Source organism: Podarcis muralis, chromosome 1 (genome assembly GCF_964188315.1).
Source record: "Podarcis muralis chromosome 1, rPodMur119.hap1.1, whole genome shotgun sequence".
Taxonomy (NCBI): Eukaryota; Metazoa; Chordata; class Lepidosauria; order Squamata; family Lacertidae; genus Podarcis; species Podarcis muralis.
In genome coordinates, this window is record NC_135655.1 from 38,825,777 (window position 1) to 38,849,727 (window position 23,951).

Below are 23,951 nucleotides of genomic sequence, written 5' to 3' on the forward strand. Positions count from 1 at the left end.
AATCTCGTGGATCAGTAACTGGTTAAAGAACATGGAGCAAAGAGAGGAATACACAGACAATACCCACAATGAAGGGTTATAAAAAGTGTCTCCTAAAAAAAAATTGTATTGGGATGAACGCTTTCTAAATAATTTACAGCATGTCTTTAGTTAAAAGGTGAACAGTGTAGTAGCTTTTGAATTATGGTGCTGGAGGAGACTCTTGAGAGTCCCATGGACTGCAAGAAGATCAAACCTATCCATTCTTAAGGAAATCAGCCCTGAGTGCTCACTGGAAGGACAGATCCTAAAGCTGAGGCTCCAATACTTTGGCCACCTCATGAGAAGAGAAGACTCCCTGGAAAAGACCCTGATGTTGGGAAAGATGGAGGGCACAAGGAGAAGGGGACGACAGAGGACAAGATGGTTAGATAGTGTCTTCGAAGCTACAAACATGAGTCTGACCAAACTGCGGGAGGCAGTGGAAGACAGGAGTGCCTGGCGTGCTCTGGTCCATGGGGTCACGAAGAGTCGGACACGACTAAACAACAACAACAACAACAAGTAGTAGCTGGGTTTGCAGATGTACAAACGCTTACAAAGATCTCTACAAACTGGATAAATTGCGGACAAATTGGCGAATGCTATTCAATGTAAGTCAGTGTAAAACCAAGCACACTGGGACAAAAGAAATTCTTCACTAACACATATAAACTGGCAGGATTGGAGCTGGTTGTGACTAATGAGGAAAAGATCTTGGGGTCATTTGGTGAGCTCAATGTCGACTCAATGAGGAAGCTGCGGAAAAAAAGAGGTGATTCCATGGCAGGGATCATTAGGAAAGGGATGGAAAATATAACTGTCAATAACTGCATGTATGTAAACCTATGGTGTGACTACACTTCGAAAACTGGGTAGTCCTGATTGCTGCATCTCAAAAATTGCACAGCTTAAAAAGCTGCAAAAAAAGAGAAGCAACCAAAATAGTCAGGGGGCTGAAGAAACTCTCCTATGTGGGAAGGTTATAATGTATGGGACTTTTTTAGTTCAGAGATAAAGCAAAAGAGAATACTAATGAGCTTTAAAACATGTACGTGTGGAGAAAGTGGGTAGAGAGAAATCCCCCTCTCACACTGAATGGTGGAGATTCAGGACACACAAAAAGGTCGGGCTTCTTCACATTGTGCATAGAAAAACAATGGAATTTGATACTGGAAGCTGTAATGTTGGCTACCCACGTAAATGGCTTTAAAAGCTGCTTAGACAATTTTTCATGGAGGATAAAGTCATCAGTTGGTACTAGTCATGAAGCCATGACTAGTTGGTACTATCAGTTGGTACTAGTCATGAACTGGTATTCATGTATCTGAATACCAGCTGCTATGGGACAACAGTGGCAGAGTGTTACTGCTCTCATGTCCTGTTTGTGGGCTTCTCATAAGCTTCTGAGAGAACAGGATACTAGACAAGATGAACCTCTGGTCTGATCAAGAAGGGCTCTTCTTAGTATCCCACATGTCCCATAAAAGATCCCTAAACGATAGGAAGCACTTGAAGACAATACAGCATGCAGTGAAGGGAGAACTGGTGGGAATTGGGATCCTCTTCTAATTTTAGCAATTTAGAAAAAGAAATCATTTATATATCAATTTCAGCTGTTATCCTATGCCTACTTATCTGGGAGCAAGCTGCAATGAACTCAATGGGATTTGCTGACATGGATATACAGTACTACAAAACTATACAAACCGACTTAAAAGTATTGTTTGATGTTTGAGGAGGTTCAACATTCTCTGAATCAACATTTTAAAGATATTAACCCACCTCAGGGTGCAAACCACAGCCCCAATGTCCCCATGTGCACCAACACTGTATACTCCACTCTGACCTTACCTCAATGAACAGAAAAACATCCCATGGAATTCTAAGCACTGTCACACTAAGCCGGAGGGTGTGGATCATGGGATGTTGGGGTAGCATGTGCAGTAGCACACGGAAATCTCCTGTTCAAGAAATGTGTTTCTTTTGTGAGGCAACCGTTTCTGTTTCACTACAAAACAGAGAAGTCAAGCTATTCAAATGGCTCTCGATCTGGTGCACAATTAAGCAGGCTTAAATTCCACTGATACTACTTAAGTATGCTTAATTGTGCCTTAGAATGGGACCATGAATGTTTTACTTTTGCAAGAGTTACAATGCGTTAACTGGTTGAAGGGCTTTAGAAGGATAAACACAGAAATAAGAAGTAGAAATTACTCAAGACTAAATGCTTGCCTTGCCAGTATGAACAGCTCTCTGGTCCTATGGGGTTAAAACCTTAAATCATTTGATGCATTATGCTCTTGAAAAACCAAATGCCCCTCCATAGTTACAATTTATTGAAAATGTAGCTTATTATAGTATGACAGAAAATAAATTAATCGAAAGATTTAATGCCTTTTGCCATGATTCCATCACAACACAAAACAAACTATTTTCCTCCTTAACTCTACAAGACATTAAGTGTATATACCAAAATCTAAACTACAATTCCATAAATGCTAGCTCTTTAAGAATGTGACAGCTTTGTCTACAATGAATTTGAAAAATGATTTGCTATAAAACTGCTTGAAACTGTGGGGCTTTAACAAAATCTTAAACATCTACATAAGAAGGAGGAAAGAGCTTTTGAATAGATAAAAGTAAAATCTTGATTCTTATATAAAATGTTATGCATTTTAATATGATTTTTTGCCTGATTTATGTAAAGCTTTGTGTTTTTCATTTTCCCTAGCCTGTCACATTGTAGTGATGTATGGAGCATTTTAGCATCAAGTTTGCCATGAGCAATAAAGTCAGTGCCCCTAAGAAATATTAATATATTTCCACTTTCTCTCCCCTCTCCGAGAGTGTTCTCTTATTCAGCTTATTTGGTTTCACTTCACATAGCCGACTGGCATAATTTTCAGTCTCACAGTAATATTTTAAGGCTTTGCTCTGCGGAAAAAAATCCTCGTCAAACAAGGTGTGTACTAAAATGGCACATTTGAGAATGGGGAACATGGTGCTAGGAAGCAGAATTCTAAAAATAAAGAATTATGTCTCTTTTTGATGAATGTACAGCAGTGCTTTCTGAGATAAGACCTACTATGGCATATGCCTATATACTCTTGAAAAGTCAATATTTTTAAATGAAACACAAAACCGGCTGTGATCATTAATGGTGTTTGAGTATCACGTACAAAAGAACCCAAACCAAAATGTTTTAGCACAAAGAAGCATTTAACACAAAGACCTGTGAAGAACGCTAGTGGCAAACTCCCTGGAAGGTCTGTAGAGACTCTATTTCCCTGCACCTAAATGCGCCCTATTTTTGGCTTTCACTGTTACTCCAGCAGGCTGTTTAATACTCGAAGATATTCCTCAGGAGAGAGTGGGGGGAGATGGTTGGAGGACATTTCGAGAGGGGAAATAGAAGCATAGAAAGAGTTAAGTGTCCTCTCAACCTAACAGTCGTTCATAGAAAAGTGTTCTTCCTCTAAATGGGTTTTGAGATACAAATTTCATCAATGCATGTAAAAGTGTATTGTGCTTTTAATATTTCAACTTCTGAAGCCACCACTCATTCTGTAAGACTGCTGGCTTCCTTCCAATTCACTTTCCAAAACAGCAAGCTTCCCTTAATGCCAACAATAAATGGGGTCAGTTGTATTATTAGACACTACAGCTAAGTTCTGCTCTACTGTGCCAATGAAATCTCCTGAGTTTGCAGTAAAGATCCCTGAACAGACTGTATCAGAGCACAGGATCAGTCTGTAAGCAAATTATTTGTCTCTCAACGAAAGTATTAGCAGCTTACTGTGTATCTTGGGAAGTATATATTTAGCTTCTGTGTACTATGAATCCTTGTTATATAATCCTACATTAATTGATACACAACCTGAGCATCTGAGGTGCAAAGCTTTTCGCTTCATATTTTGTTTGTGTCAATTATACCATAGTAATTATAAACACATGGAACTAAATAGCCACAGTAAATATTTCTAAACAGGCTACAAGACAGCATGATACCATTTCTGCTGTTATTTTTCTTTCTACAGTGGATCCCATTTGTGCCATGAGAAGCTGGGGGCGGCGAGGGGAGACACCAACCCTGCAAATGTTAACATAATTTTTATTATTATTGTCTGGTTTAGCTTACAGGCGTATATATTCGCAAAGCACTTCTGGCATGGGAGCACAATGCTTCACAGGTATCATTACTGTTAGATCAATACTGCTGAAGAACATAACTTGGTCACAGGAACAGAAGTTAGAAAGGACACTTTTGAGGTTCTTAACAAAACTATTGCTTCCTCCCTTCATTGTTTTAGTTTATATCTCCAACTCCTTGAAAGATTCCATCAACGGTGTCTCCGAAAAATTTTACACATCATGTAGGGAGACAGGCGAACTAATGCCAATGTACAAGAAGAAGCAAAGATCACAAGTGTCAAAGCAATGATTCTTCAACATCGACTTCGTTGGACTGGTCATGTTGTGCAGATGCTTGATTATCGTCTTCCAAAGCAACTACTCTATTCCGAACTTAAAAATGGAAAGTGTAATGCTGGTGGTCAACAAAAGAGGTTTAAAGACTCTCTCAAGGCAAATCTAAAAAAATGTAACATAAATACTGACAACCTTTACCAAAGGTATCATGGACTGTGAAGATGCTCAAACACAGGAAGAGGAAGGCATGTTTGGCAACGCTCACTGTGATCAACTCCTGCTCTGAAAACTATGTCCCCACTGTGGAAGGACGTGTGGATCCAGAATTAAGACTGTATTCACGGATGACAATCTTACTCAGTTACGGGAGATCACCAAGAAGAAGAAGATATACTCTGGCAATTTTTAAAAAGTTATGACTTAAACAGTGTGTTTTATGCAATGCTCACCTATGTTTTTGGTTACCTTTTTAACTGAAGTATAAAATATGCACAAAGATAACACAAGTCAAAATGTCATTCCACAGCCAATGAAATTGTATATCTTGCAAGTTGAGCCACCCAGCTCAAGACTAAAGGTATTAATAGAATATAGAATAAAGTCTTGCAGCTTTTCTGATGAAAGAGAATATACATGGTTTGTATGACAATTGGAAAATATACATTTTCTATATTACATAAAAGTTTTCAGAAGACTCCATGTTTGATGTGTTAATTTTTCAGCTACTGAAAGACTGCAATTCCATAAATTAAGATTTAAACTATTCAGTGTTTTCCACTGTTTCATTATTGATGGTCATGTAGCTGCTTTTAAGAAAACTAAGAGTTCTTTCAATTTTAGATTTAGGTTTGATTGTTCAAAGAGTGTTAATAAATACAATCATAGGGCAGGGGAAGCCTACCTTTTCCTTGAACACTGCAGTAATTTTCTCGCAGACCTCCTATCAAATCAGAGACAAATGGACAGGCCCACCAGAGATCTACGTGCCTGAAAACCACAATCATGCCAAAAGTTTGGCTGATTTTCTGTCATAGGTTTCACATGGGTCCTATACTACCTGTGCCTTGTTGTAAAAGTATTTTCTCTAATGTAAGCTGAAACATGCCATATTGAATGAATGAATTTCAGTCACAGACCAATTCCAGCTTACATACAAAATCAGGGAAGTCATAAAGCACAACAGGCATACATTTAAATTAGCAATTCGGTATAACAGGGGCAGTAGATATAGCAGCAATTAAAATATATAAATTAGAGAACAGGCCATATTGTTTTAGAGAACCATATTATCTAACAATTGGGTATTGTTTATTTTTGACTTAAATCCCTCTCCCATAAAGTTTTCAAGCCAGCTAAGAGTCCCTGTTGAAATTTTTATTCTTTGTTGTATGTATTTGAGACTTGCACCTTAAAAAATGTACAAAAAGACCATTCACAAACAGGTTTTTTCAGTGTGTCTGTGTTTGGGTGATCCCTTTGTGAAAATCCTTGTCAGATTCAGACTTCCATCAATAATTTGTTAGTACTCTTTGAGAGGCTGTATCTCCTGATACCTTTTAAAAGCGCCTTAAAGACCTACTGTTTCACTGCTGCATTTAAGGGCTATGTGTTGCTGAGTATTGTCATTTTGTGCTGTTTGAAATGTAATGAAATGGTTGGTTTTATTGGGTTTCAAAATTGTATTATGATTTTTGTTTGATATATATATATTTGTTGTGACCCACTTTGTAAAATGTGTGTTTGAAAAGAGGTCCATACATTTCTCAAATAACTAAAAAGGCAAGTAGATGGCAGTGGATCATCAGGATCAGCATGATGTCTCTGTATCCTTTTTGGAGCATGGGTTTAGAACTTAACAGTTTGGGCCTAACGCATCTCTGTTATCGCTATCGACCAAGGGTGGAGAGTCTGTGGTCCTCCATATATTGTTGGACTGCAACTTCCATCAGCCCCAGCCAGCATGGCCAATGCTCAGGGATGATGACAGCTATAATCTAGCAACACCTGGAGAGCTTGAGGTTCCCCATCCATCATCTGCAAGGTAATCCAGAAGTATTGCCTAAATTATACACACTAAATATGAACAGCAAGAGCACAGACAGATTCTAGACAACTGTCCAACTAATGTTCCTCTGTCTTCTCTTGAAGGCTCATCAACTTTGAAATGCTGAAATACCATTACCTTTAGGGCGTATTGTGGTGGCCAGGATTTCAATTGGTAAGGAATGGAGCTTTAGCAGTATTACCTTTTATCTGTTGTCCCCCCCCCCCCCCAGATCCCATTTGGACATTTTGTGTGTCTGTGGTTAAATCACTGTTATCTGCTCTGAGTCTCGGTAATGAGACAGAACAGATTTAAAAATAAACATTATTAATATAAGTATATTAAAATTGGAATGCGGTACTTGCCTTATCTTCTAAGTGCAATTTTAATAGTCGAAGATAAGCCACAGGTGCAAATGCATCCGCTGAATGCACAACAACTTCTGATAAATCCCTGTAATAACAGAATCATAAACATTTATTTCAGATTACACTGAACCTTTCAACAATTAGGTTCTTTTTTTTAAAAGCATTAGTGGTCAACCATGGGACAGATATAATCAGATCGTATGATTATAGCCCTATCTGCACATTCAAAGCAGTATTAAACAGGCATGCAAGGATCACAGACCTTGTGTCATGACTAAAGTTTCACTCAGATGTGAACTTCTAACAACATATGTAACTTGTCCTAATATCAGCCTCTGTTTCTGTAGACTGGAAAACACCCAGTATGACAACGGTTTCTAAAAAAAGGTTCCAGAGGGAATCCGGGAAATTCCAGGCCAGTTAACATAATGCATGTTTCGGAAAAATAGTAGACAGCATTATTAAAGACAGAATTGCCAAGCGCAGGGGGAAACAAGCAATGCAGAAGCAGAATGGCTGATGATACCAGCATTTTTTGTAAGAGTAATTTAATAATCATTTGTGGAATGTGTTAGCTAGAGAGGCCCGCCTATCCACTCTGCTCCTCTCATACAAAAAGCAGCAAAAATAAAAGAAATAAATAAAAGAAAGCTTTTTAAGAGGCAGTGAAGTTGTCATTCTTACTAGTCTGGTTTTGTTCTCAATGTGGGTGCATTTCATTATTGTTTTATTGCCTTGATTCTTACCTCAGCAGAGGTATAAAACTACTTATAATAAAATAATAAATATCTTGGAATCACTTAAAAATACAAGTATCATAAAAGAAGCAGTGCTTTGTTTTATTTTGTTCATATCCCACCTTTATCCACCACAGAGTCCAAGGTGGCATACATGTGATTCCCAGGTTGTCTCCCATCCAGGCACTGACCCAACTCAGACCTGCTTAGCTTTGGCAAGGCAAGTCTCATATGCCTCCAGGCCTATCTATCTATCTATCTATCTATCTATCTATCTATCTATCTATCATCTATCCACTTTTATTTACGGTAATATTTCACATAGAAATAACCAATGCATTCTAAAATTGCTTCTAAAAGCCACAAAATATAAAGGTCTTTAGCACAAAAAGAAGGTGAGCACCAGATATCATGGAGACAACCTTTTATGACTGGGGCACCAACATGAAGAAGGCCATAACCACCCACCCCAACTGAGATGGCAGGGGCACGTTCAATGCCTTTGAAGCGTTACATCATGTATCTAGTTGGCTTCAAAGCCATTGGTGAATAGAAGCACTCTTTCCTTAGGGAGATATTAATCTGGGAGAAAATGGGAGTGTGGCACTGGAATTTGTGGTTGAATCAAAATTTGATCTGAAATATTTCATCTCACACTGTTTGCCACTATACTATAATAAATGTTACACAAAGGATCTGGGAAACCTGTATATGTTCTTACTGCTTACAACATGTTAGCCTATGCCTGGCCTTATTGTTTTGCAGATCCTCATGTGGAAGCATAATTATTATATAAATGTACCCTCAAGGGCACTTTCAGCTGGCACAGATTCAGTTCAGATCAATTCTGTGTTTATTGGAAGGGTAGCTTTCATGCCTGAAATATTCCAAGTAATACGATCTTCAAACCATTTTGCCCAAGTGTAGCCAACTGGGGTACTCCCAAGTGAGTTGTTTGGATATTGTAATCAAATTACCCCCTTCACTGAGATTATTGGTCTAAAAGTGGTGTGGAGCAGACACCGATACTGTTTTATTAGAAAATCTGTAAACTCAGATGAAAGAGGGATAATAGCAGTCAAAATATCTCCTATAATAGATGCAGGCTAAGTTATTTACCATAATTGTACTGACAAATCTACATAAGGATAAAGAAATTTCCCATACCTCTACACATACATTTTAAGAATTTATGGCAAAGAAATAACCCACTCAGTGCAAATTGGACTGATTCAAAACATTAACATTCAAAAACATCCTTTAGTAATTCAAGCAAAATGTTTAGCATTATCATCCTAAATTGCTAATGTTAAAACGCAAAAGAAAAAAAAAGGAAAGAGAGAGAAAAGGGAAACAGAGTTAATGGAACCCACAGGCTACTGATGTGGCAGTTTATCAAATGTAGCTGTAATGAAAGATAAATATTACAGGCAATTCGCACTTCATGAAAGGATAAAAGTGTCAGTGTGTAGGTACCAGTTTTACTGCAGGCCATAATCAGCAAGTAAACGAAAGTGCAAATGTCTAAAAAGTTTATAGCTTTCTATGAAGGCCTCGTCTTGTCAGGCATTGATTTAGGTTAGTGGAGGACTTTGCCAGTGTTAAACAAAGTGAGTGTTTGTGAACTTAGAGGACATGCTCTGCCGCTGCCAACAGAAGTGGCCTCAAGCTAAAAGTTAATATGTTCCCAGTGCTAAAATTTAAAGGGAAGGGAAGGCACAGTTCCTTACACAACTATTTTCTTCTTAAACAGAGGGCAATCCAATGTGAATGTTTCATATTCTCCACCTTCTCCACAGATATGGACTCCATATTTCTCAGAAAGCTAAAAAATAAGGGAAGGGAAGAAAGTTATTATTAGGAAAAATCATTGCTTTATATCAAGTCAGACTCATGCGAGAACACATAGTGCTCACAGCCTATACTGCAACCATAGCATCCATCCTGATTTTTTCTATTATACACAAAGGCACAAAGTAAGGCTTGGGTTGCTGCACTGGTGTCCTCCTGTGAGCTACAGCAGGAAGGGAACTGGGGTGAGAGGTCTGCAGATAGAAAAGGGACTAGGGAAGGATGCAACAGGTATAAACCCAGCACAGTGCCTTTTGAGCCTTTAAAGATTCATATCCCATCCCATGGCAAAAGGTCATTAGAACCCTTTGTCCTTGTGGTATTCTCAAAGACTTGGGACCATAATACCTCAAGGACCGCCTCTCTTCATATGAACCTACTCAGACCCTGATATCATCTTCTGGAGCCATTTCTTCGTGTGCCTCCTCCACAAGAGGTCTGGAGGGTGGCAACACAAAAACAGGTTTTTCTGTTGTGGTTCCCTGTTTGTGGAATGCTCTCCCCAGGGAGGTTTGGCTGGTGCCTTCATTACACGCTTCATGAAAACATTCCTTTTTAACCAGGCCTTGGGCTGATTGACATCATTTTAAATGTGTCGGGGGGGGGGGTATTGGGTTGTTTATGTTTTTATTTTGTATTTTTTGTATTTTTTATATTGCAATTTTATGTTGTGAACCGCCCTGAGATCTGCGGGTATAGGGCACTATGTTGTTGTTTGTTTAGTCGTTTAGTCGTGTCCGACTCTTCGTGACCCCATGGACCAGAGCACGCCAGGTACCTCTGTCCTCCACTACCTCCCGCAGTTTGGTCAAACTCATGCTGGTAACCTCGAAAACACTATCCAACCATCTCGTTAGGGCACTATACAAATGTAATAAACAACAACAACAGTGGATAAGGAAGGCTAAGAAAAGCTCAGAGAAATGAGTAGCCGTGTGACCTGAGAAACATCTTGGGTGTGTTCCTTGCCAGATGAACCTCAATGGTTTCTGATCTACTGTTCATCCAACAGTTGCTATGTAGCATCACCATGATGGTGTCCATTATTTTCCCTTGTCCCTCTCTCCTGGTGGAGGCTTTTAAATGTAAACCCATCTAGACTGCTCTTAAACTAGTAAAGTTCAAGTTCAAGTATTTCAGAAAGCCAAATCCTGCCCTGGAGCTGTCACCACCCTTTCTTAATTTTGGGTGTGTGTATCTTACTCAAGCTTGCTGACACTTACACATCCAAGAACACGTTCTCCTTTATAATTGCTTCACATGTGCAATAGCGTGACTCCAGAAGCAAAGGTAAGTTCTGGGTATGAACTCTGATAAAAACTGGAGGAGGAGGAGTTTGGATTTGATATCCCGCTTTATCACTACTCGACGGAGTCTCAAAGCGGCTAACAATCTCCTTTCCCTTCCTCCCTCACAACAAACACTCTGTGAGGTGAGAGAGGCTGAGAGACTTCAGAGAAGTGTGACTAGCCCAAGGTCACCCAGCAGCTGCATGTGGAGGAGTGGGGAATTGAACCCGGTTCACCAGATTACGAGTCCACTGCTCCTAACCACTACACCATGCTGGCTCTCACAAACTGGTGCCGCATTAAGCTCAGACCAATTGAAGAGAAGCATAGGAACACATTCCACACGGGATCCCACAAACATGGCATGAATCCTCTCCAGAGTAGAAGGTGGCATCACAAAAAAAGCAATACAACATTTTTAATACAGAAACAAGTGTTACTGTGTTCACATCCTGCTTCTGAGATTCCCAGAGGCATCTGGCTGGCCTTGATATGGTACTGGGATCTTCTTATGCTTTTACTGGACGACTGGTCAATTTTTTTAGCCTGGCTAAACTGGAATATTTAAGGCCCTTTTGGCTTTTATTCTTGTTCAGTCTTTTACTTTGGTGGTGTGCCTCAAGTCAAAATGTTATCTGTCAGATAATTAAATTATGTCTGTTTACCCATTTTGGATGGTAAATTGAAATCTTCCTCTCTCTTTTTTCCAAATAAAGATCAAATTATCTTTTCCAGGCCTACGTTATCAGACATTTTCCTTTTAATGAGAGAATATCTCTTTGTCTAAAAATAACCAAACATTCACTTAATCAAAAACTCACGCTGCTGACATAAAAGATAGCTCTACCTGTCAGAAGCTGCTGTAAGGTTCTTGTAGGACAAATCCATCAAGCATAATTAATGCTGATGCAATAAGAATGGACAACTTACAAAACAGTTAGTCAAAACAGCTTATTCTTCTTCCTGCCAAAAACCACTGCTGAAAAGCTGTTTGAAATGGATACCCTGCCAGGTACGAACAACTACAAAAGACTTTCTTAAAATGCAGCTATATTTGGAGTAACAAAATATATGGCTGATCCTCCTTGTTGATATCCCAGCTAAGTATAACATGATATGAAGGAGTACCGTAATTGTTTACAAGCTCTCCAAACTTGTTTGTCCTAGTGCTGCCTCTTTGGTGCCACAAATCCTTCCTGGACATCAACATCAAATGATTTTTCCCAATTGTTTGCTCTCTGCCCTTGTTGGCATATCCTGAATCATTGAGCGGTTCTTCATTATTAGCTTCTTCAAGTGTGGGCACAAACCTGTTATCTTAAAAGGAACTTATTTCAGCAGTAGATTAACATAAGCTTTTTAAGGGTGTAGGAAGATATATTATTATTACTCTTAATATTAATTAGATTTATTCATTTAATAGGATTTATATACCGCTTAATCATCAAAACCTCTAAGTGCTTTACACATAATATATATTTAAATTATTGATAAAAACTGATGTTAAAAAAATGCTAGCCTAACTTTTTCAAAAATAAAATCAGCAGTTCTTAAAAATACACATTGCAAAACTGCCTATTACACATTCTTCACCATAAGGTCCCAGGATGGGTTACAATAATGTAAAAACACAAGATTGAAATCAGTTTAAACCACTTGTAATCAGAAGAACAAGGTAGGCCCTAAAATATCTCTCTCTCTCAGGTATCACAGACCAGGGTAAAGATCAAAACAAAAAAAATTCCTTCCAGTAGCACCTTAAAGACCAACTAAGTTAGTTCTTGGTATGAGCTTTCGTGTGCATGCACACTTCTTCAGATACCCGAAAGCTCATACCAAGAACTAACTTAGTTGGTCTTTAAGGTGCTACTGGAAGGAATTTTTTTTGTTTTGACTATGGCAGACCAACACGGCTACCCATCTGTAACAGGGTAAAGATGTACAGCTTCAGCATGTACAAAGCTATACAATGAAGGTGCACATACGTGCGAAGGAAATACTACAGCTTGGGGGATGCCAGAGCAAATGCCCTGTCTTGGGTTGCCACTACCAAAATTCCAAGGATGGTAGAACTACCAAGAGGGCACTTCTAAACACCTGACAGAGAATCTGTAGGGAAGGAGGCAACCTTTCAAATATTTGAGGCCTTAAACACTAATGTGAGCACTTTGAATTTGGCCCAGAAACGGCTCATCACATATATATGTGAATATATTTTATCATTGTTTCATATATTTTATCTTTGTTTGTAATGATAGTGTCAATTTATATGTATGTGTCTGTTTTATGTTGGTGTCTTTGTGTGTTTTTCTTCAAGTGGACAGTGGATTTCAGCTGTGTTTTAACTTTATTTGTACACAGCTTTGAGAAGTTTATTTTGACCAAGTGGTCTACAAATCTTCTAAATCAATCAATCAATCAATCAATCAATCAATCAAACCAGTGCTGCAGTTTTAAAACAGGGGTTCTAAATGGAACCCCAGCCAGTAATTTGGCTGCTGCATTTTGAACTAGCCGAAGTTTCCAAGTCATCTTCAGGGGCATACAAATCTCCCGCAGCAGGTCCAATTCCACAGCAACTGCCCTGTTACCCTGTTACGGCAACTCTTTACCCGGGGGGCAAGCCAGAGACCACTTTAGAATGCAATTTGTAAGTACTACTCTTCCCCTAATAGGAAGAATTTGGCCAAGAAGGTCACTGAATTTCCACCCCCAACCTAGGTGGAGAGGAGAATTCTGCCTATCCCTACGCAGCAGCCACAAGACCTGGACTGACGCCACCCACCTAGGCTAGTCATTGGATCCTTCTGGACAGCAAAGACCATAAGTGGGTATTCTGCTCTAGTTGCTTGAGCTATGGGGACTTCCTGAGCTCTCAACTTGACCTGTATCCTTTGGGTGCCCTTCCGTCCTTGTTTCTGGCTTGCTCCTCTGCCCTGCCTGACGCTTTGCTCTTCGGTTTTGGCTACAAGTTTTCTCCCACATGGATACTGCTTCCTATCTCACCAGTTGGCCCTATTTCTAGCACCGGGGGTCAAAGGGAGCAAAGTATTGTTTGTTAAGAACTCAAGGAGTCCATGGAGATGTTGTAATATCTTTCTAGCTACTTCTGCCAGGCAGTGGGCTCCCCACCAGCTGAGGCTTCCAAAGAAAATCAAAGGTAATACCCCCGCGCAAAAAGAGTACATTAAATAATCCAGATTTGTGATTACGAAGGCATGAACACCACCTTCTAGTTCTTGATCAGGAAAGTGTGCATTTTCCCCTGAACATGTGGGCCAAAATTGGAGTTGACACCCCATTTTACAGCACAACATGTGCAGGCTCCTCTCGGGCCTTTGTATGTTGAGCACGGTGGTCTGAAGGGGACTACTACATGCATTTGAATGAACACTTACAAGCCTCTGTGCAACGAGAAGTTCAAATGATGGTGGAAGCCCATTTCAGGCCTTTGTGTCCAAGGTGTAAAAATCTGAGAAGCCCACAAATGGAGGGTCAGGAATTGCATGTATGCTGCTGCCCCTTTACATACCTTTAGCCCTTGCATATCCAGGCAAACACCCAAAGAAGGCTCTTGTGTGCTTTAAATGTATTTTTACCCACTCAGATTCTCTGGGATTAAGCTGGCAAAAAAATATCTCAGTAACTGAATATGGATTTTTACACTTCACTTCATTTTCTTTATTAAAATGGAGAACGGGCTTCAGGACAACAGCAGCATGCCTAAAAGCTGGGAATTGACAAAACAGCAAATATAATTGGCCCATTTCCTTCTGATCTCTCCAGCTTCCAATCCCCATCGACCTTTCTCCCCGCCCCTCCATCTCAATCTCTCTCTCATACACAACCACCCCTGACAGCATTCAAAGGAAATATTTTTAGAACCATAGCCTCAACTTTCTCTGCAGCTGGTGTTTATGCTACAGTTTCACTAAGTTATAAAGTGAGCTAAATATCTAGTAAAATATTTATGTACAGTGACATTTATAGCAGAATACAAACCCCCTACCAACAAGAAAAGAGTATTTACTGAGCAACCTTCCTCCACACAACCCTATGAAGCGACTTCAGCATTGCCAAGGAAACCAAATCTAGGAGAAAATGCTGGTTATTGTTTGTCATTGTTCAGCCATGATAAAACCTATGAAAAGCAATGTAACTGGGGTATGTATGCTGGGAATAAAGTCACAGAATCATAGAATTATAGAGTTGGAAAGAGCCTGAGGTTTATGTAGTCCAACCCCTGTAATGCAGGAATCCACTACCTTCAGTTGGTACCAGAATATACAACTTTAAAAGCTCACCCAGATCTCAGCTTACCATTTCATATAGACAAAGTCAAACAACATTTTCTGGGGTGTTGTAACACAGCCACTTGTACCACAAGGCGATAAAACTGCACAGCTAATTTATTTCATAATCACTAAAGAAGAGGTTGAGGTTATTAACATAGAACATGCTGACTTTTACCACAGGAAAGTTCAAACTGCGGCTGTAGCTTATTAAGGCTGCTGACAATTGCTAGGAAACCCTTATTCTCCCCACAGAGCTACTACAATTATGGGACTGGTACAACAGCAAATCCATGTCCTCAGGGCACTCTGTGAACTGTAGCTCTGAGAGGGGCATAGGAGTCTCCCAACCGCTCTCAGCGCCCTTAGAAAACTACAGCTCCCAGGATTCTTTGAGGGATACCATGATTGTTTAAAGTGGCATGACGCTGCTTGAAATATATAGTGCAGATAGGGCCAGAGCTGTGGATGTGAACTGCATGTAATCTGTAAGTCTGTATTGGACCTGAATTTCACTCAGACATGTAGCCTGTCTTCACCACTATGGAACTGCCATTGGGACCTGCAAAGGCTTTCAGTGGTGGCCCTGGGCAGGTGCTCCAGACTCTTGCACTTTCACGAGGGGAAAAGTACATCTCCAGCCTCCCAGAAAGAAACTTATGAGGCAAAATGTGCATGTACTTTCAAAGTTATTTCTGAGAGATGAAAGTGGGTGTGGTGTGGCCAACTTGTATTTCTTTCCTGGTGCTGAAGAGTGCTTCCTGTTGTGCTTAGGCAGCAATAGTATCAGTCTGTGTGTACAATCAATACTGCATGATCTCCACCATCAGGACCAGAAGGATGGAGTTGATTTCCCATGGTGAGCGTAACGTCGTCTCTCGCTCTCTCTAAATTTGTGTTATGCCTCCCCGCAGCAGCAGCTATTTTGGAACTGAAACCCCCAGCACTCTTTCAAAATTTGAAATGTGCCCGCTGCTTCAAAAATGTTGTTGACCTCCCCATTCTTCTCCACAATAATTTCAACGTTCCCCCTTAGTATTGGGAGCTGCTTCCTTGATTAGAATTCCCAACAAGAAGATAATAATAAAATAATAATTTATTATTTATATCCCGCCCATCTGGCTGAGTTTCCCCAGTCACTCTGGGTGGCTCCCAATCAAGCGTTAAAAACAAAACAGCATTTAACATTAAAAACTTCCCTAAACAGGGCTGCCTTCAGATTAATATCCTTTGTGGAAATCCACACTGCAATGTTTGAAATAAATTAAAGAATTGTCCAGAAGCACCTTAGAGACCAACTAAGTTTGTTCTGGGTATAAGCTTTCATGTGCATACACACACTTCTTCAGATATTCTTCAGATATGGTATCTGAAGAAGTGTGCATGCACATGAAAGCTTATACCCAGAGCAAAATTACTTGGTCTCTAAAGTGATACTGGACAATTTGTATTTATTTATTATTTATTTCAACTGCGTCAGACCATCACAGCTACCTACCTGAATCTGCAAGGCTTGAAGATAATGAGCAACAACTACTCTGCATACTCCACATGTCATACATTAAAGCAGTGTTTTCTCCACTCCCAAATAACATGGGGCTTACATCTATATAGCGAAAAAAGAGCATACATAAAAATATAATGCCCTCAGAAGCTCAGATGGAGTGGTCCAGAAGAAGGTATTGTTTGTGAGATCTCCTAAGTTGTGGAAGTCCTGCATTATATAGCTTCCAGCAAATGCTAAAACACACATCTTTATCCTGGCTTTTGACACGCGAGGCTTATATTTTTAGGACCCAACTTATGTCTGTAATTTTAACTTGTTTAAACTGTTTTTATGTTGTGTTTTAATACTAATATTGTATTTTGTTTTAATCTGCCCTGGGACCTTAGGGTGAATGATGGGTAATAAATTGTAGTAGTAGTAGTAGTAGTAGTAGTAGTAGTAATAATTTTCTAGACAACTTTTCTAAAAAATAAAGCAGTCATCAATTTGAACACTATTACATGTATCCTATTTAAGAGAACTTATTTTTTTTCAGTATGGCAAATGTTGGTCTAATGTTTTGTTTCTGAAAGTGCGTGCTTTAAGAAGTGTTGTTCAGTTTCCTCCACATGTAATTTTTTTATTATTATTATTTTGTGAGGCACAGAATGTTTCAAGTATATTTTAGATAATACTTACTTCCAAAAGATAAGGTTCCATTTCATCCAATGTTTTTCCTAGATGTTTATCTGGATCTAAACCTGCCAAGAGATGTTAAAATATATTTTAGAGAACAAAGTACTGCTTGGGCGTCAGAGATTACTTTTTCTTTTTTTAAGAAACCTTCTCCTTTGGCAAACAGTTCCTGTATATCAAAAATAATGTTGAGGCAAACATAGATGTTCTTAGCCACAACTCACTCTCTTATTCCCTTTGAACTGTTTTCCATCCTTGGGGAAAAATAAGTTCATTTCCTTTGCCCTGCACAACAACTGGAAAACACATTGTTTTACTGAGTGCTTTCCATTCAGAGAAATTTCAGCACATAAAAAGGAAAAACGGGGTGTACCCATTATGATAATGAAAATAGTCCAGGAGATTTGATAACCCCTAAACTGCATTCAAGATGTTAGTCTACAGGACTCTTCCATGTTCTGTTATGGTAAGTATCAGAATTTGTAGACCTTTTAAAAATATGAAGCTGGCCTAAGCCTGCTATGGTCTGCTATAACTAAAGTTCAATAGGGGTTCCTTCGAAACTCACAGTTTTCTAGAACTAGGTATGGAGGAGCAATCAGTTTTAGAGAGAGTTATACATAGAATGTAGCAGTTCTGACCTGATCAAACTTTGCTCACAATGGACTACTTCTTACACAGGGTTCCCTCTTATGTTTGAGCTGCACATACGTTATTTATTAAAAGGCCAACTAATTATATGCAGGGACGCGGGTGGCGCTGTGGGTAAAAGCCTCAGCGCCTAGGGCTTGCCGATCAAAAGGTCGGCGGTTCGAATCCCCGCGGCGGGGTGCGCTCCCGTTGCTCGGTCCCAGCGCCTGCCAACCTAGCAGTTCGAAAGCACCTCCAGGTGCAAGTAGATAAACAGGGACCGCTTACTGGCGGGAAGGTAAACAGCGTTTCCGTGTGCTGCGCTGGCTCGCCAGATGCAGCTTTGTCACGGCCACGTGACCCGGAAGTGTCTCCGGACAGCGCTGGCCCCCGGCCTCTTGAGTGAGATGGGCGCACAACCCGAGAGTCTGTCAAGACTGGCCCGTACGGGCAGGGGTACCTTTACCTTTACTAATTATATGCAAAAGCACACCTAAAGAAATATGTATATTATACATAAAATAGATAGAAAAGGATCAAATTCATGCTGTACTTTGTTTCTGCAGCATAAGTTCATAAGCAATTTCTATAGTTATATGCATTGTTGTATATACCTGTTCATTAGCTGGTTACTTTAGGAAACCTGCATACGTATGAGTGTAATATGCATATAATACAATATATTAATGCATAAAATACGCATGTAACCTGCAGTAATGGCTCACTTTTTAAGCAGAAGGGGGAAAGGACATCTCACTTCTCATCAAGGATCAAGAAGAGAATTGGGAAGGGGAATCCATGCTCAACACAGTTTTCAGAAAATTCCACCCTTTCCTGAGACTTTTCTTAGGATGGAAAAAAAATGTGATGCTAATTGCATGGAAAAACTGCAATTATACATTACTATGTAAAGAGTAGCAGCAGGGAAGCCTGTGCAGCCTCAGGACCAAGGGGATGAAGAGTTTAATTGTCTTTCTCCCCACCTCCCATGACAAACATAGTATTTCCGAACCAGCTATTTGGTTTACAAGGGGTGCCAAGATGGGCTACCCATGAAAAGCAAATAGCAATTTTACATAACAAAAAAACCCATGCATGTTAACTGCATTATATAAATGGAGAAGAGCAACACCATACTCGCTGCCCCAGCCTCTTTGTCACACCCACGTATTCATTCCCTGTGCCTTCTACATGGTGAAAAGGGTAGTTCTGAGAACCTGATCTATAGGTGGAGCTTCCTCACGGCAGGACTCTTATTCACATGGGAAGCTTCCATGCATATGTCAGGATTTTTTTTTAAAAAAATGCTTCTAAAACACTCTCTTCATCACATAATAGTGGGGCCAAGCACTGGAGCCAATGAAGAAGTAGCAAGCAAGACTCTGTGTCCCCTCCTCTGCCCATCCACATGATTGGAACAGGTGCCACATTTTGGGGTCACGTCTGGTGTCGTTGTTCCATTAGCATGAACAGATTTAGGGTAAGGATGGAGGAAAATTCCACTATTCAAGGGTAAACCCTGGTGCTGATGAAATGAGAGACTTAGCCCTGCTTCAGATATAAGCGGAAGGTTATAATTGACATCACATCTAGTTTTACCTTTAGCTGAAGAAAAAATATAAAGAAAAAAAGCAACAACTCCAACAGCTCTTTTAGTGAACCCTTGGAGTTTTCCATTTATATGACTGCAATGGATATGAATTAAAGAATGCAAAAAATATGCAAAAGAACCGCAAAAGAACTGCCTTGCTAGATCAAAGCAATGGTTCATCCATCTAGTCCAGCATTTCACCATCTTATGGCAATCAGATGGGTGCCCTGTGGAAGGTACAAAATGTTCCCCCCCCCCTTCAAAACCAAGCTGGGGTTTAAGATAAGCAGGAGAGGTGCTAGCAGACATCCAAATGAGGCACTTTGAGTTGCTTGCAGGTTCTACCTCATTTGAAAGTGCTGGCTCCTGCCATGCTCATCTTAAAACTTACCTGATGCAGACATGGATAGTTTGACTAACAACAACTGTTCTTCTCTTCCTTCTCTGCCTTGATGTTCTAATATTTACCAGATGAAGAGTCCTAGTTATTTTATGATATTTTGGTAGGTCTAATAAAGCTGCTACCTTTACTCTTTGATAATTTTGTTTCTCTTTCCGATACTTTTGATTGTGCCATTATATAAGGTATCCTTGCTTCCTACCCCCAGTAAGGTTAATTTGGAATTGTTGCTGTTGTTAATTCTGCTCTCATAGAGACTGTGCTGTTTTATCTGCAGAATGTGCTGCAAAATACTCATTATCCATTATTGGATAATCACTGTGTCCATTAAAGGATAATTTCTAAAACATAAGTTTTAGTTTTGTTGATTCTATCCAGTTATTGAAACATCAGAGTTCATAATATAAATGATGACAAATGTCAGAATCTCACATAATTTCTAATTATTGATGTTTTCCCTCCTAATAATGATGTTGCAATCAGGATTTTACTACTTACGTTCTGTAAATAAAGCAAAGGAAGAACTTCATAAAAGTCCATAATAGAATAAGAGTTTATCAATCAATAACACTGCGCTTTTCCCTCTGTGGGATCAGCTGGGGTGGGGAGGAGAGAGGAGGCAACCTGGATGGGTGGATAAACCCACAACAAGGCCCAGGCCTTAGAAAGCTCCATGCAGAATTAGGAAATTAATTAGGAGGAAGAATCATAATTGCAGAGCTGACATCTATTTTACTTGACTTGCATGTATCAACGGGAAGCAATTATGATTCAATTAAAATATTCAGTTTTATTACTTTAGTGACTGACCTTGAAGTTAATGCCCATTTTATTTAATTGCATCATCTATGAATAAATGTTAACCCTAGCATGTTATGCCCCATTATTTTTAGTGCATTTTTCAACTCCCCAACTGAATTATATCAGTCAATTTATTATCCACTGTCAAGAAAGCAAGCGAAGCTTTATTTCTTGGAGAGAATTCCAGCACAGATAGGAGAAGCATCATGAGAGGCTTGAAAATGCTGCTTAAGAATGCCAAGCAAAAGGAACTGTACTCCACAACTTTGATGGCCTAGAGCTTCACTGTAAAGTCAGTATGTGAAGGTACTAGTTGCATAATGAGTCTAAAAAGCCATTTCTACTCTGCCTATTTTTTAATTAATGGGAACTGTATACTTCTCTACTAACAACATTATTGTTTAAGAGTATCTTCCCAACCTCCATGTCAAAAGACAACTTTTGTAACTTTCTAGGACCTGAAGAAAATTCGAAACATTTTTAGAGGCAGACATTTAGGCAAGAGAAAAATTTGAAAAAACAGAATGCACACAAGTCACGTGCATAACACTTTAATGAAACTTAAATCCATGGGTCCAGAGTCAACTAACATGTCCCACAAGTGGAAACCCATGCAAGGACTTCCACTGGTGCAACAGGACCTTCCCTACTCCTCTGCTCCCAAAATAGCACAAGGTTGGTGGAGAGGGGAGATTATCATGCAAATTCAGAAATGCTTGCACTGATGGCCTCTTTTCCACTCAGATAAAACACACACACAGACACCCCTCAGAAGTGAGCACTGCCTTTCAGCAGTCCTGTTGGAGATGGAATAATCTGCCTAATATCTTAAAAAGCGTGGGTAAGGACTACTGGCATAGGACATTTTTCTTCAATCCCATATATATGTTCAGAAGAGAACTGATTGGGTATCAGCTGGGTATTTGACAGCTATAGCCATTCCTAGACCGGGAAAGCCTTGCCACAGTAGGTCATGCATTGGTTACTTCAAGACTCTATGTGGGGCTTCCCTCACGTCTGATGCGGAAGCTGCAGTTAGTGCAGAATGTTGAAGCACAATTGCTGACAGGAGTATGGCCTTGTCAGCATATTACACCCATGCTCAGAGATCTGCACTCGTTGCCAATTTGCTACCTAGCCAACTTCAATATGTTACTATTGGTATAGAAAGCCCTTAACAACTTGCGACCCATTTACCTACGAGATCGCCTTATGCCGTATGTGGCCATTAAGCCACTTCTATCAGTTGAATTGACACTGCTACAGGTACCACATAATACCCCTTCCACATTTAAAAGAACTCAATTGTGCTTGAATGGCAGTGCCTGCATTTTGGAACTCAGTGCTGACTGAGATCAACCTTCACTGTACCTTTTCCAGTACCTGCTAATGAAGGGACAGGATACCCAAACCTGACTGTGTAGTCACCCCAACTAGGCCCCAAGACTTCCCAAATTCTTTCTTTGAGAATTCAACAGCTAAAATGCATTAATCTGTTTTAGTAGTTGAACCTTTGTATGGTTTAAAGTACGGTTGCGATTTTTTTCTTGATTTTATTGTATTATCTTTTTGTTGACCACTTTGAGGAGTGTTTTTTTTTTTTTTTTTACAATCAAGAAGTGTATAAATTTTATTAAATGAATGAATAAAAACATCATCTTGATCTGACAATGAAGCTTCGGAGACCATCAATGGCAACAGCTATCAATTTGTTCTCTGAATGGCCCTGTCAAATCAGCAAATGAAAAATGAAAACCAGGTCATCTGGTTGTGGTAAAGAAACCTCTACTAGAAGCAGGAACCTCTGGTATTGACTTCTGCATATTGTTTTTTCTTTGTTTCTTTCTCAAGCTTTAATAACCTGAAGGAGCGTCTCCACCCCCATCGTTCAGCCCGGACACTGAGATCCAGCGCCGAGGGCCTTCTGGCGGTTCCCTCATTGTGAGAAGTGAGGCTACAGGGAACCAGACAGAGGGCCTTCTCAGTAGTGGCGCCTGCCCTGTGGAACACCCTCCCATCAGATGTCAAAGAGATAAACAACTACCTGACATTCAGAAGACATCTTAAGGCAGCTCTGTTCAGGGAAGTTTTTAATATGTAACGCTGTACTGTTTTTAACACTTGATTGGGAGCCGCCCAGAGTGGCTGGGGAAACTCAGCCAGATGGGCGGGGTATAAATAATAAATTATTATTATTATTATTATTATTATTATTATTATTAGCTTTAAAAAAAGAGAAGGGACCAAATGTTTCACAACTCAAGTCACTCGTGCAGCACTCGTAAACTCAAACAATTATAAAATTGTTGTATCACCATAAGATGTCGAGATGATCTGCAATTGCAACAGAATTCTGTCATGTTATACACTATCTAGCTGGGACAGTTTAGAGAAAATGTTGTTGCCCATTTGGCATCTTTGTCTTAGGTGGCAGTTTCAGAGATCTGACCAAAACCTAGATGTAACCTAGCTGGAGCAAGCAAACTTGGTGCAGGTCAGGTGTCCTGCCTCTATTAAGAAACAGCACAAAAATGCACATAATGGAGATGGCAGCTCTGAAATGGCTTTGAATAGGAATCTCATGTAGATAGAGAAGAACCATGTTCATTTGGCAACTATAGAGGGCACAAATCAGTTGCGGTAGGAGTAGATTCAGGTCTTGTGTAGGTGGAGCGGGAAAAAGCAGAAAGACTGCAGAGGTCCTTTAAAATGTGTCTAGTGATGGGCTGTGAAAACACCATGGAGAATTCTGTGGGTGGATGATAAGCTGATATGACAGAAAGGGACTCTGACAGAAGGCATCAAAAAGTCGTGATGTTTCAGACTGCAGAGAATATCCTTCCAGGATACAAAAGGAAAGAAGCCACTTGAAGTCACTCAAGCTGAAAATACTTGCCATTTAAGAGAATAAGACCATTTAATGATGACTACCTAGATTTTAGAAGGACAAGTATTTACATCAAAGCTGAGTGGGATGGTTGCCCTTCAACACTGTTATTAAATGCAAAGGAGAAAGGATGGATGCTGCATTTGGCTCTTTCTCAGGAAAAAAGAATCTCTGACGGAAGAAGGAACATATGATCATACTGCAGGGGAAGGGCTACGTGTGCAAATGTCCTTACAAGGAACAGATAAATTAGGAGATGTCTTACACCGTACTGAAGACTCCATGCATTCTGCAAGTCTGCTGAATGACCTCCTGGTATGCCCCACAGAGGAACTTACGGTCTTCAAATAAAAACATCTTGAAGGTCCCAGGCCACAGAGAGGTTAGGCTGGCCTCAACTAGAGCCAGAGCTTTTTCGACTGCGGCTCCA

At 39.8% G+C, this 23,951-nt stretch overlaps 1 protein-coding gene across 4 annotated transcripts in view; it reads right to left on the reverse strand.

Annotated features, from left to right (window-relative positions):
* Positions 1-23,951, reverse strand: part of DPH6 (diphthamine biosynthesis 6) — a 232,469-nt gene that overhangs the window by 141,824 nt on the left and 66,694 nt on the right. For all 4 annotated transcript variants that reach the window (XM_028721664.2, XM_028721671.2, XM_028721651.2 and 1 more), the window contains exons 6-8: positions 17,216-17,277; positions 9,329-9,423; positions 6,859-6,946 (exon numbers count right to left, since the gene is read on the reverse strand). In XM_028721664.2, coding sequence (XP_028577497.2) covers positions 6,859-6,946; positions 9,329-9,423; positions 17,216-17,277 — 245 coding nt within the window. The remainder of the gene's footprint in view (positions 1-6,858; positions 6,947-9,328; positions 9,424-17,215; positions 17,278-23,951) is intronic.